The 14,893-nt window shown below is 40.2% G+C and overlaps 1 protein-coding gene across 4 annotated transcripts in view; it reads right to left on the reverse strand.

Moving 5' to 3' along the window:
* Positions 1 to 12,531, reverse strand: part of LOC104152911 (zinc finger FYVE domain-containing protein 16) — a 30,199-nt gene extending 17,668 nt beyond the window's left edge. The window contains exons 1-6 of one of the 4 annotated variants that reach the window (XM_068925022.1): positions 12,438 to 12,531; positions 11,714 to 11,941; positions 8,830 to 8,933; positions 4,452 to 4,561; positions 2,087 to 4,263; positions 224 to 320 (exon numbers count right to left, since the gene is read on the reverse strand). In XM_068925022.1, coding sequence (XP_068781123.1) covers positions 224 to 320; positions 2,087 to 4,263; positions 4,452 to 4,521 — 2,344 coding nt within the window. In that variant the 5' untranslated portion in view covers positions 4,522 to 4,561; positions 8,830 to 8,933; positions 11,714 to 11,941; positions 12,438 to 12,531. Of the gene's footprint in view, positions 1 to 223; positions 321 to 2,086; positions 4,264 to 4,451; positions 4,562 to 8,829; positions 8,934 to 11,495; positions 11,616 to 11,713; positions 11,942 to 12,028; positions 12,184 to 12,437 lie in introns of those variants that run through there. The other 3 variants (XM_068925020.1, XM_068925021.1, XM_068925023.1) reach the window with 3 other exon arrangements.
* Positions 12,532 to 14,893: the final 2,362 nt, after the last annotated feature.

Raw genomic sequence — 14,893 nt, forward strand, 5'->3', positions numbered from 1 at the left:
TAGCAACCAGCTTGCAAGTTAAAGCTTAAAACAAGGACTCCAAATCCAACTGAAGAGAGACACCCACTATCCTCCTGCTCCCTGCAACTCAGAAACAATAAGGAAATTTAAGCAAATTAAAGCAATGAAACTTCCCAAAAAGTAAAAAGATGAAAAAGATACTAGCCGTACTTAGTTTTTTCTTTAATGATTAACGTACTTACTTAAACACTTAACTTTTTACCTTTAATAATAGGATCGTAACAGCCAATACAGACTCTTGCTTCCTTCTCCATGTATTGTAGCTTGCACTTTCGGTTGCAACAGCCACCACAGAAAACCTGAACCAGAATAAGACTGAGTTTAATATTATAGGCAAAGCCTCAGTAGTTCCTGAATTAAGTTCCTATTATCATTTAGTCACTCCTGTACTGAAAGAGACTGAATTATTTAAAACATATATATACCTTATTGGGAGTAGGAAAGTAGGAAAAGACAAAAGGTGGTTTAGCGGAGTTTCAGCAGATGCATCTGTAGATACACTTCTGTTTGGGGAGAAATGAGGAGAAGGGAATATACTAGAACGAGAAAGTTTTTATTAAGAAGCTCAAAAGCCCCATACATTGGGCCAGACTTTAAAATCAGCCACGCCTGCTTTTGATCAGGAGTTCATCTTATCCTATTTCTCAGGAAGTACACCACAATTTATCCATACCATAAGCTTTTTCAATAGGCTACATCCTATTTCATGTCTGAAACACCTATGGATATTGTGTCCTAACTAGTGCATAGCGTTAGCCTTGGGCACAGCATACCTCATCGCATGCTAAACAAAGTGTACACCTGTCTCACTTCCTACGGGATCCTCATGTTAACAAAAACTTCAAATAGGGAAGACAGTCAAGCCATGCTAACACTTGTGACTCAGTGGAAAGTCATCAGCTGAAAACCTCTGGAGATCATCTGAACGCCAAGCAGTGGGAACAAAGTAAGGTTTTTTCTAAGCAAGCTGGAGTTTAACGTCACTCTCAGAACTGCAGAATTTCAGGAACAGCACCTCCTGAAACTCTGCACAAAACCCGAGAACGTGGCTTCGTGTATTTCCTTCAACGTTGCCACTAAAAGGCAGGGTGCTGAAAATGCAGCAGTACTTGAGAATTTTTAATAATCCTTTTATGTTTAAGGTTTAACAGCGTTCCAAGCAACTCCTGATCGTGTATAAACGTTCCCTATTGTCTTCTCTTAAAAGCTGCAATTGCAGTACTAATAAGTACTGACACTAATCTGTGCTATAGCTCCACATCTATAAAGCTACCATACAGCCATCCCCTCAGAAGAACACCGAAAAACAAGTTCATTGGTATTTGCATTTACGCACTAGTATGAATGTAAGCCACAGCAACTCATGGGGAAAATTATTTTGGATTAAAAATAAGCTTTGATGCTATTTATTGACTGCAAAAGACCATACGGTGAAAAAAGTTAGATTACTTGCTCAACTAGTGAGTAACATTCAACTTGCAAAATAAGCATACCGTCTTTTCCATACACAACCACTCTGGAAAATTATATATACTTCTGAACGCACAGGAAGACAGATTTAGACTACCAATCCTTTGCACTGGTACTGCTCTGACAGCTCCTGGAAGCACGAGATCTTTCCCCATTTGTGGATAGTGTTTTACAGCTAATATAACCACTCACCTTAACTCTGATCATCATCACGACCTTAATATTTTTTTCTTAATCTTAGTGTTTGAGCACAAAATGAATTCACTTTAATGACTATTTTGCAGAGCACACTGTTCCATCTTCCTTGTTAAATGCAAAAAAAGACAACAGCCTAGCCAGTAACAGAAGACAAAAATAAGAACATTCTCCCTCCGTCCCTTTAATTTTCACAAAAGAAAGTCATACTTAATAAGAACTTTTTCCAAAAAACCTTGAAGTCTAAGAAATAAAGCCAAATTATTATTTTCTTTTTAATAAAATGCTTTCTAGAGCCTAAAACAATTCCAGCAACATTCATTCCCCTTTATATTTTGGTTGTCCCTAAAGCAGAGGCAATTTGCTTTCAGTAACACAGGACCCTTCCCCAGCAACTTACTTTTCCACACGCACGACAATGGTGTCGCCTTTTTGTAAATGTGAACTTGACTTGGCAGTTCATGCAGTTGGGTGCCTCTGAATCAGGAACCCACGATGGCTGTTTCTGTCCCAAGACTACAGGTATTTTAAGTGGTTCTAGTCTTTCAGATGTTTGACTTCTTCCAGCTTCAGAGCTACTTTCCCCAGAGCCAGCAGGTTCAGAATTTTTATCGAGATTAACACCGGTGCGTGAGAGGGGAGCTTTTGGTGTTACAGAACTGGCTTCCTGATTTTCTCTCTCAGGTACATTCAGTTGTCTTTCACCAACAGCTCTTTGGGGAAGGCCAAGCAACTGTTTTGGTCTTCCACCTTCAGTATGAACAACAGAAACCAGCGCCTCACTATCACTTTCAGTTGTGTCCCAAACATGAGATGTACTCTCTTCTGTGGGAGATTCCACTTTACGTTCAGTAAGAGATGCTTTCGGAGTTCTACTAACGCTTGACATCCCCTCCTGCGTTGCTTGTGAGTGTTCTTCACTGACCTCTGTGAAATCCAGTTTTTTCACATTTGTTACATTTGCCTCGTTTGCATCCGATTCCAATAAATTATTGTCTAAAGATTTCAACGCACTAGACTGAAGACTTTGCCCATACAAGAAATCATCAAGTTCAGCATCACTTACCAAAGCATCACTTTTAATAACATTATCCTCGACAGTAAATTCCGCTACAACTGGACTAACGCTTTCATCATAGCAAGACACTATGCCAACACCATATGGCTCAGCTTCATATTCTAAAATAGGAAAAGCAGAAGCAATAGCTTTGATTTGCTGAGAATCACCATAATCAATTATTTTCTCAGTATCATGCTTCTCTCCACCCATATTTTTTTCCACAAAGCTTTGGCTGATTTTAGGTAAAAACCCTTGACGTTCATGCAAGTCAGTCTTTTTGTGGAACTCCCTATCAGACGGACCAGTTTTAGACTTTCCAGCATGAACAGCTAAAATATCACTAATAACCTCTGCCACTTCATTCTGAGGTAGAGGATTAATTTTTTCTTCTGTTACAACTAACGAACCGCATATAGATACAGGAAGTGGAAGACATGACAGTGAGGTCTGGACATCCTCAACTGAAATACATGAAGTTGAAACACTGTTTAATATTTCATTGCTATTAAGTTCTTCACTACCTACATTATCTTTTGCGTTTTCCATTTCCATTTCTATTCTATCCTCCGTTTGAAGTAAGGAGCCTGATAAAACACAACTTCCAGGTAACGTTGCACCGTTTTTGTGCAACTGAGAACTCTTTGGCAGATCTGAAGGCATGGATTCAATATTACTCTCATCTTTTAAGTCTACATTTTCCATAGCATTTCCTCCATACGTCTCTCTGCTCACTTCAGAGCATGCACTGTCATCTTGTGGCTCACATGGCAATTTTCTTCCAGCTGTCTCATCTTTGAGACTGTGCACATTTGAATTCTGTGATATTACGGAGACACATGCAGTATTAAGGCGAGCAGTTTGTTCAAGCTGATCAAATACCTCAGTACCCTTTAAAGATGCTGTCCTGTGTTTATCATCATATGGATCTGAGCTCTTCCCTTTAGCATAACTGCCTGATTTTAAAGCTAAATGATTCAACTCTTCTGCTTTAAGATCTCCTGAATTTTGTAACATTGAGTCCCCATCACTCTGCTGTGTGCACGAAATATCACTGCAACCTGCTGATGATCCCCAAACGGGAGCAGATATGGAAGGCATGCCAAAGCCAATCAAACAGTCTGCACCATACCGGAAGTCATCCGGCTGCAACTTCTGAGCATCTTCATGAGCACCCACTGAATGGATTAAGTTACCTGTGTCATTAACAAGATCACACACAGGTACACTACACCTTCCCAGGCTGGAAGCTTGAACTTCGTTTGTGGAACCACCATCCACAGTGGACAAAAGATCGAGTCCAGCAACATTCTTCTCATTTTGCGGCGAATAATGCAGAACTGCTTCACTTGTTCCAACGCAGCTGGCTAGAGAAGTTTCTTCGGATGCAGTACAGCTGTTAGCATCCTCTTGTAGCTTTGGTGTTGGAGATGCGTGCTGTAAGCCATCCAAAACTGAAGAAAGTGAACGGTGTTTTGAGTCATATGGACTTTGAGGTGTCGTGTAGCAGTCACACTCATCTGTTTTAAGCAAAAAGAGATCAAAGTTTATAAAATTCGTTCATTTCCACAGTGTGCTCCCACCTCATAAAATCCCACATATTCATTAATAAAACTGTTTGCTTAACAGACGTTACTTTCAAGTTCTGTAGTAACAGCCATTTCAACAGTATTAGTAGGCTGTACAACAAGACAACACAAGAACTAACCTGTATTCTGTTCAAACTCATCAAGTAGTTTGTCCAAGTCACAGACTGCTGCTTTAAAGTAACTGTCCATTCTAGTTACAGTTCTAGGGAAGCCTTATCTCTCTTAAAACCTACAAAGAAGAATACACTGTTTCACTCACAGGACTTTGTTATTTACAGAATCATCATGAAAGCGTTCTCATGATTAAAGGCATCTTCTATAAAATATTTCTTTGTTTTTAATAAAATTCTCTCTCTCCTCTCTATACACGTGCAACACAAGTACACAGATGGCTGCAGTCTGGCAGCCTCTACACAATATACCTTCGGAAATTCATGTCAACCAGGGAATTGAGGCTACCTTACTAAAACCAAAAGCATCTGAAAGCACATGCTATGGCATTACAATTTCAAGAAGTTTTAAACCAGAAAGAATACTAGGATCATCTACTTTTTTGTATGATACAATTCACAGGCAAATACAAACTAGACTACCGTTACTCCTATAACACAAGTGAACTGTTTAAATAAATGATGCCTAGTTAACCCCGGAAATTTCATGCTCTAATATGTAGTAGGAAAGAAGAAAAAGAAAAGTCATCTGTAACGTGCCAGCAGGAAAAATAAACCCTCCTTTAGTAATTCAAATTTGACAATCAGTTCAATACCGAATGTGTGAACAAGATATTTGAAAAGATATTTAGTTCCTCAAGTTACCAACCAGTTAATTTCATTTTACTTTCAGTTACAACTACATGAATCCATAAGGCTAAACACAGTTAGGCCAAAAACTAAAATATATCAGGACATTAAAATAAGTAACCAGCATAAGCACAGAAGCACGAGACATATATCTTAATACAGAGCTGCAGTGTGACAAGGCAGGTTGAGGTCAGTGTGCCTTCCCCATGATGATCAGTGAGCTGTCTTTAAATCTTCCTCTTCATTTTCCTCCAAGACCAGGAAAAAAAAAAAATCAGTATGGTAATTCAGTTCATCTTCTTTGTCCTACCCAACAGACAAAACCCATCAACTTTCTTGGAGACTTGAACTAAACCATAAAAACAAAAAAACCTCATTTTAGAGATTTACCAACTCATCACAATGCTCTGCATTATTCTCGTTCCTTACTTCAAACCATCCTGGTTCATTCGTTTAATAAATATTTCCAGTCACTGAATGTTGCCTGTTATGGCTTTTTGGACTCTGAAGAACCTTCTACTACCACATCTTTTTCATGTCAAAATACCCGTAACATGCAGTTACCTAGAATGGATAATCAAGACACGACCTATACTTCCCTTAAGTAAACCAAAGGTACTTGGATCCCTTTAGTCTCATGACTAGAAAATAGACCTGTAGACATCTTTCTGGTTTTCCTTCTACTCTTAAGAGTGCCCCTTAGTCTCTTTGCGTTTGATGACTCCACAGCCTCTCCTAATCAATGTACTTGGACTAGCCAGCATAGACTCTTCTGTGCTTAGCACCCAAAAAGATGCTTAAATCTTCTCATATCGCTCCTGCCACCCTGCAGCTATAAATCTGTGTTCTTTGCCTTACTCCACTGAAGTGTCCTTCTTCCCACTAAATGATTCAGATCAGCAGCCTTCACGTTTTACCATATCAATATGCATATTACATGAATTTTTCTAAACTAATATACAGTTCAGATAGAGATTTGTAAAGCCTAAGAAAGGTGAAACTAATATTCATCATAACTTAATGGAATAGTCTTTGCCCACATATAAGCAGAAGCTAAGAAAATCTGAATATACTATTGTATCTGTATCTTCAGTCAGTCACTCCAACAGTCTTCAGCACACCGCATGATAGGTCATATCTCATATGGCATGTATAATGAGCATGACAAATAGGAGCAAACAGATGTTTAACGCCATTTCTCTTACACTCATTTGAGCGCAGTTCTCACCCATAGCAATTATCTTACTACATGACCCCCTGGAAGCAATTAAGAGCCTTACAAGAGCAACAGCTTGTGGTACTCATCAGCTGAAAAACAGAGTACAGATCCCATCCGTATTAAAGGATGTATTTATTGACAAGCAACAAAGTAACATTTATTTTTAAAAAGTAGATCATATAAATTAGACATATTAAAGGATTATGAGAAGACTGGGGATTGAGAAGCACATAATTTTCATAATATTCTCTTCAGGGGTTGTCACACATACTGACCGTTCAGGTACAACTGGATGTTACAACTAAGACACTCAACAGCTGCTACCAAAAGAAGTGGTCCCAGAACCCTCACCACTCTGCAGCACATATTCTCAAACCTCCACTTGTGCTGGCACCCACCCTCATCTAATCCCACAAGAATCCAGATCAAAGAGCTAAACAGACCAAAAGACATTTACTTTGCAGGGAAAGCAAAGTTAGCTCTTTGCCGATTTATCTCCCTGAACCAACTTTCCAGAGTCAAACAGACACTCACCCAGCACAAGGTCCTGCCGCTTCTTTCCAGCTTCAGTCCAGCTACTTCTTTCTTATCTATATAAAATACTGTCAAAGTGACAGAGCCCTACAGTTAAGCTCCCAATTTACTGTAGTCAGTATTCGGAATATTTTTAAATCTGCAATATTAAAAAGCCTGTAATCGACAATAAATCAAACAAACACCTACTGCCAATAAACAAGATTTAAAGTCTCCCTCTGAACTGAGTATTGTTCAGATATCTCAATGACTCCAGAAGTAGTTCCCTCCCCCACATATATAATTCAGTTAAAAAACATATATACTGGGGAGAGGCAAGTAACTACTTTAGGTACTTTTATCTTATCATGGCTAATCTCTAGGTCTTTCTAAATCTATTTTTCATTCTTAGTAGGCATAGGATAAATTTTAAATTAAGCATACATGTTCTGTTTGATAATAATACTAAACACGTAGATTGAAAGGATGCATTTCAAGTGTACAAAGAACACCATTGACCCATAAACCCTCCTAGAAAAGGAAAAAAATGCAAAAAATTGCAGAATTAAAATTGCATGTAAACATAAAATAATGTCACAACATAGATACAGATGACATTTCTACAGAAAGCTTAGAAAATTACCATGATACTTCAGTCTGCTGGGCCAGTGATGGTGTTATAATAAAAAATACAATCAAATTTGGGAAACTACATACAGGAATTATATTTACTTGACTCTACAGAGTTTTGAAATAAAATGGCTCCATTCGAGGTATAGTACTTTGAACAACTGACATACAGAAGTAACACATTAATTATTCAACATTGATTCATGGCTTTCTTGGAACGTTTCAAAGATTTTCAGCTTTTTCTTCTGGTTTCCTGTAACAGGTCTCAAAAAAAAAAAAAAAAGAAAAAAAGAAAAACATGGGGGGAAGGGAAGGCAAGCAGAAGCTCGTTTTCTTCTCACACCTCTCTCCCCTGAATTCACATACCAGGTATTACCACCTAGATGTAAGAAATCAGATGGCTTTTACACAGTTAAGATCGTCCTTCTGCAACAAAAAAAGTTTTACTTTTTGGTGTCTGAAGAATTGGCTATAGCCAAGCCCAATATTTACATGAAACAAGAAGTAGATTAGAAGCTATTAAAAAGTTCTAGTGATATGTTTTTATTAAATGGCTGCTTGCTTCCTTGAGCAAAAGGAGTTTGTAGGATCCAGGTATCTTAGTGAACTGTAGACAAGCAGATTATTAAAGCTTTCTACTTTGAAAAATAACATACCGTGGAGCTCGTAAGAGCTTCAAGTTTTAAACAGTGTATGTTTAAATTGCTGTCTGCCGATCATCTTATAAGTTAAATATTTATGTGCTAAGAGACTGGATTAGAGACATAGTCCTCTTTCTCAGAAAAAAAAAAAATAATCAAAGCATAACATGACTACAGAACAGCGATACAAGCTAGTGTCTAATAACGGAGAAGTCAGTTTAAAGGGCAAGATCTGATAAAAAAATTTTTCCAGCAACTCACGTCTAGACTGGGGAATGGTGTTATGATTAAATTAGATAACTTAGTTTAAGACCCTCTGATTGAAAACCAGTCATCTTTACAACATACTTTGAGAAACTAGTCCTATAGATTACCATTCTACATTGAGTTAATTAGGTCTGTTATTCCCTTAAAACGTTTCACTGCATACTATATGAGTAAACTACAAGGCCTTCATCTCAAGAGAAGTCTCTGGGTACTCGCGTACTTACTTCTGCAGCCAGAACTATACCAAAGAAGGTTTTCAAATACTAATGAATAGAAACGGGTCACATTATAAACATTTCACACCATTACAGACCATCAATTCTGCGGCTCACATTATAAACATTTCACACCATTACAGACCATCAATTCTGAGCACACCATCTGCCCTTCTGTATGTTTCGCTTCCTTAACTGGCAGCTCATCTCACCTAAAGAGCAGAATATACTCATCACTAGCGTTTCCAAGTATATGGGTTGGCAAAAAGCCTTTTTTCCAGTTAATAATCAAGCCTTCATTTTCAGTATCTGCCAGCTGCAAGACAGTGAAAAATACTTTTTTTTAAACATATTACAAAAAGGCACACCAATAGTAATTGCCACTTCTCTAGGTAAACATTCAATCTGTTTTAGATATGCCCGCCGCAGAAGTCTCTCATCTTGCAAAGCTCTTCCTTATGCCATGATTTCAGGACTAGCATTCTTTACCATCTTCCCCAAGTTTATTTAGTGAAAAACTACCAAGATTTAATTGCTAGGACAGGCAGCAATCATCACAGCTAACACAACAAGTCAGTATCTAGAGTAGCCAAGGTGAATAGTATTAAAATAAAGTTATGCTGTGGCAACCTCTGGAAATAATCTGATTACTTAATATTTATCACACCTCTCAGCATCTGGACAAACACCCTTCTTTACCTTTCTAGGCCTGACAAGTAGTAAGCTTAAGTAGAACAAAAGAGAACAGCAAAGGATTGCGCACATTACTTGCCTAATCAGACAAGGCCTGGACTCTGGGCACACTCTTGGTACTGCACTTCACATTGCACAAAAACAGTACCTCAAGAAACAGAGGCAAACATTTTACTAAGTAAAAACTGGTATGTAAGAGGAGTGTATATTCTTATTTGGATAAGCGTGCACAAAAATGCAACAGTGTCAGCATTTAAAGGAAATAGTTTATAAAGTTTTTTTTTTTTCTAAATAAGACATAGTAGCATAGTAATATATCTGAACAATATTCCAGGGTTCAGAAAATACTTTCCACTACAGACTTCTCAGTGTACTCTTTTTATTTAAAGAGAATGATAACAGAAGTTTGCTACGCTAGAGTGCAGCCACAATCTACAGCATAGTTTATCAATTTTTAATCAAATACAGTGTCTCTAAACACAGGCAGTTAATAGTTTTCACTGTAACAGCTTCTAAAATAAAACAGATACATTCATTACTACTTGCTAACCAGTTTAAAGTCAGTTGACAAGCAGTATTTTAAACATCTAAAAACCTCTGAAAAATAAAGCCTCAGTAGTGCTGATCTAAACAGACTTTTACCAGATTTCAATCTAGTCACAACTAATCACCACTGCAGAATCCAGGCCTGCATTCAGACAGAGCTAAATGCGAAAACATGCTAAACCAACTAAGATAAGGGTTAAAAGAAAAAGAAAAGCAAGAACAAAAGAACACATAACCCAAAACACACAAGTCCACTCCAAAAAGTTATTCCAAAATTAAGACAGCTCTTGCAGCTACTAGGGAAGTCTTTTTGCTCATTGCAAAGTCACATTACTTCATCTCGATCGTTCTGTTTAGTCATTATATTTGGTCTGAGCAGAGAGCTATACCAAAACTTTTATTTGGTATCCTCACAATAGTTATTCTTCCAGTTCAGTACCTAGAAACTACCATGCCTAGAATAAAATCTCTGGTAGAAACACAGCAATTAAGAATCCCCTTAAGTTCCTAGTGCTGTGGAAATGAAGTTTTGCATCAAGCACAGTATGTAACTTTCTCACCCTCAATTCTTTTATTACCAGCTTTTCCCCAGTATCCCTACACCATACACCCACCGACACTTGAGGCCCTACTGAACAGCAGACAAAATCTCTAAGGGCTCAACTGCCCATGGAGTTCACCAGCAATCAACTTAAGAGTTGATTACATTAAGAAAGTGCTTTGAAAAAACAAACAAAAAACTTAGATGCTGTCAACTAAGAGCTAAAGTAATTCTTGTTAAGTGAGACAACTTATCCCACCCAAACCTGCAGCAGTTGTTCCCGCTGCAAACTTACTAGCTGAATTAGGGTACTGAGATAGAGTTACAGAGATGTTTTTGGACACATAAGAAAAAGCCTACGTGGCACATTACAAAAAAATAAACTGCCTTAAAGAGCAATATGCTGTCAGTTCAACAGTTTCATAAAACTATCAACAGCATTATGAGGTTATCACCAACACCGCAGCTGCTAAGCAAACTACTTCATCCCAACACTATCTTTAGCCTCTTAAGGTTTTTTGAACTCATTCACAGTAATTTGTCATTGGTCTTCTGAACAGAAAATAGAATCAGCCAAGCCATGCAGGGAGATGAGGTCTGTCTACAATTACTAATTTTCAGTACTGCTCTAACAGTACACCAGCTGTACCACTAGTAATAAAGCCCACAGCTGAAAAATCCACTTACTTAACAGAACAAATGCATCTCTTACATACTGCCTACAGCTATTGGTTTTATCAGCTTTTATTATTCAGGCTTCACAAATGAGTCACGAGAACATGATTATTATATCAGGTCTGAAAGATCACTCCTCAGATAATGGAAGCCAGTGTTTTGATATTCCCATCGTCTCTGATTTGTATTATTAACAATCAGGCAGTCCTAGTGGGAAACTTAAGTAATCCAGCTAGAAGCTAATAGCATCCAGTACTGGCAGTAAACTGGACCCTTTTCTTCACAGCATTCACTTCTTCAGAATATACTAATAATCAGTCCTGTGCCATTACAGCGTGTGTTTATTTTTTATGGACTGAAAAAACGTTTGCCAGTTTATCAAGAAGCACCAAAAAAAGACATGGCATTAAATATTTTAAGTACCTCATATTAAAACAAGTTGAAGCAGACAAAAATATCATTTTACATTTTCTCATTATCTTTAAGGCTGCACATGCAATTCATCCACCTTGTTTAATGTGCAAAGCGTAACATGAAGACTCCTATAATACACAGTTAAAACATTACGCAGTTAGCACGTTGCATTTTGCAAGTAAAACATTATTTGCCAAAAACACATGGGTTAGATTTTGTTTCGTTACCAAAGTTACTCCATCTTCTGCTTTCAAAAACTGCATTCACTGAAGCACTTCAGACTGTAAAATCCTCAGCACATAAAAGTTCGCTCTTCGCTTGTGCATTAAACACCGTATCCGCGTAATGACAGCCTTGCCACAGCTCTGACGTACACAAGCTCCTCTTCAGGCCAGGAATACACTTCAACACTGAACACAAGCTTAGGGCACTTCTTCCTCGCCCGAGATATGCGCCTGTTGGATTAGGTAAAAGAAAAGGCAGTTCGTACCGGTGACACAGAACTGCCACGGCAAGGAGAGGGGAAACACACAGCGATTCACCCAGAGCGGGGCGGGACGCACAAGCAGCTCTGACGAGCCTCCGAGAAGATAAACACTGCTTTCAAGGCACTTTATAGCCTCTACGACGCTGCCCCGCGCCCGCCTCTGCCCGGGAGCGGCTCCCCTGACACCGCTGCCCCCGGCCGCCTCCTCCCTCCGCCGCGGAGCCGCCGGCAGCCCGCCGCACCCGGGCCGCGCTCCCCCGTCGACGCCGGGCCCGAGGCGCTGGAGGGGAGGGGGAGGAGGCCAAGGGCGGCGGCGGCGGCGCCGGGCAGCCCGCTCCAGCCCGCTCCGCTCCGCTCCGCCCGCGCGGGTCCCCGCCGGCCCGGGCGCCCCGCGGAGGCTGCCGGAGGGCCCGCCCGCCCCGGGAGCGGGACACGGGCCCGCCGCCGCCTCAGCAGCAGCGCACCTCGGCGGCCGCCGCCGCTTGTTTGTGCCTCCAGCCGCTCGCGCCCCCGCGCGCATGCGCGGCCCCTACTCCCGCCCGGCCCCGCCCAGTCCAGCCCAGCCCGCTGAGGGCCGTGCCCGCACCCGCCCACCTCGACGCCGCGCCTGCGCAGGAGCTCTCCGCCGCGGGGGGAGGGGCCGGGGCCGGGCCGCCGCAGCCGGGCATGCGCGGTAGATTTTTCAACTTTTTTTTTTTTTTTTGGATGAAGTCTCCGCAAGGAATGAAAGGCCGGGGTTTTGGCTGTGACGGTGCTATATGATCATCAGAAATCCGTCATTTCAAGTAGCGCAAGCTCCGCGTGGTTCCCCCCACCCGCAGCTGCCCTTCAGCAAGGTGCAGGGTCACAACACAGCTACCACGACTCGCCCTAATTGCAAACTGGCTGGAGATGGAGCAAGTCTAGGCCAAATATTAAGGGCCTCCACCATGATAATTTAATTGCAATATGACAATACATAAAATCCTTCAAACGGGTAAGGCATTACCTAGTTACCATGTGTGTTTCGTCTACTTAAAAAAAAAAATCTGTATGGAGAAAAGCTTCCCAAATCTGTTGACAAGCTCTTCTTACTCAATCAGTCGCATAAATCAAATAATCGAGCTGCTTCTAAGTACCTAAGGCATATATATTTGCTGTATATTTTTGGGTATTTTGTAAGTATTCACTACCGTTATACTTTTCCAGTTAACATGACTTAGTAATCAGAATTTTTTGTCCTGTAGAGTCAGCAAATCAGTAGGTAAAAGCAAAGGGTCGGGAAACGTAAAATAGCTTAACGCTAGTCTGCTCTGTCTGGAAGTGACCATTTCATTAAATAAGGTTGTTTCTCCAAAGGAATAGATATTATAAAGTTACAGTACATACTAAACACAGCATCAACTAATACATTGCGGGATGGTCATTTGGCCACTAGCGATTTGGCCACTTCTTTTGCCCTAGAATCTGTTTGAAACATCATAATAAAGTAGTCCTTTCCCTTGATAATTTACAGTCCAAGATGACTAGTCAAAATGAATGAATGAAGAAGCAAAACAGAGTGCAAACAAAGATCAGGCAACAGATAAATCAACACACTGTGCCTGAAAGAGTCACTCATCTTGCCGAAATTAAAAATAAGGCCACTAAAAATCTTTTGAGGGGTTTCCTCTTTCTGTAAGTAATGGACTCCGAGGTCCAAAACGAACATGGAAACTCTTCTTCAAAAGTCAGTTTTTCTTTCCACTGCTGTCATGCGATCTAGCAGATGGTGTCTGAATGATGGAGATTTTCACTGCTCTCCACTCGTTTCACTGAGATCAAAATTAATGCCATCTGCCACATCTTCTGCCATGTAACTCATCTCCCTTTAATGCAACTGCACTTATCCAAGAAAAAAATACGCTTTGATGTGAACATCAGCAACTTTACAGCAACTAAACCTTCTGAAAAAGAAAATGGGTATACAACGATGTCTACTCCTCCCACCTCTTCTTTGCTGTGGTATAGAGGGGAAAAGGGAGAACAGAGTAAGGCTTCGAGAAGATGTTCAGAATAAAAGCCACAGATGAAGCTTCTTTGTACACTTCAACCCTGTATCAATCACACTGAATGGGAACTCTCTCTGAAAGGCTCGCATCCATTCCGTCAGTAAATTGGCTGAAAACAGACATAGGGCAGAACTCCCTGTATTCTTCCTTTGTGCACACAGAACTTGCCACAGTTCAGGATTATGATCCAAATGAGCCATTTGAAAATAAAGAAAACCAAGACTGTCTTTCCAGATATAAACATAAACCAACACACTTCTGTATCTGCAGCCGACCTGTAAGCAGCACTACCGCCTCTTGGACGTACAAGGGAGGCAGTAAGGAGAAGGAGCTCAGACCATTCCCCACGTGAGAACTACTTCTGGAGAATGAGGGAAGGCCGAGAAAGGTTTATCGTTCAAGGCTCTGTATAGCTATGGTATCATCATTCACTGATGCCTGTGGGGATTTTAGTGAAGGCTGGAGAACATACTCCTTAAACAATCATTAAGGGACAGTTTTATAAATTTGATGGAATTTGAAGATGTAATAAAATGGAAGATACTACGACCTGGTTTTCAGAGCAAGCAAATTTTCCTTTGATGTCAAAAGCATCGTCTTTGCAAGTAAGACCAATACCATACAGAGAGAGTTTCACTTACCCACGTATATGTATCGCGTCTCTTACGGCAACAGTAGCTCACAAGGGCATCGAGATGAATTGGCACGAATCTGGGCAGGTATCCTAAGCTGCTCCTCCAGCTCTGGTAACGCATCTTAACATCCATCTGCACCCATGAGACTGAACACCAAGATGAATTCAACTTTTGTTCTGTTCTTTACTTTCTGTGAAGAACACTTTTTGTTCTGTTAGAGAGGCAGATCTAAATGTGTGAACATACCTAAGCCTT

Source organism: Struthio camelus, chromosome W, assembly GCF_040807025.1.
Source record: "Struthio camelus isolate bStrCam1 chromosome W, bStrCam1.hap1, whole genome shotgun sequence".
Taxonomy (NCBI): domain Eukaryota; kingdom Metazoa; phylum Chordata; class Aves; order Struthioniformes; family Struthionidae; genus Struthio; species Struthio camelus.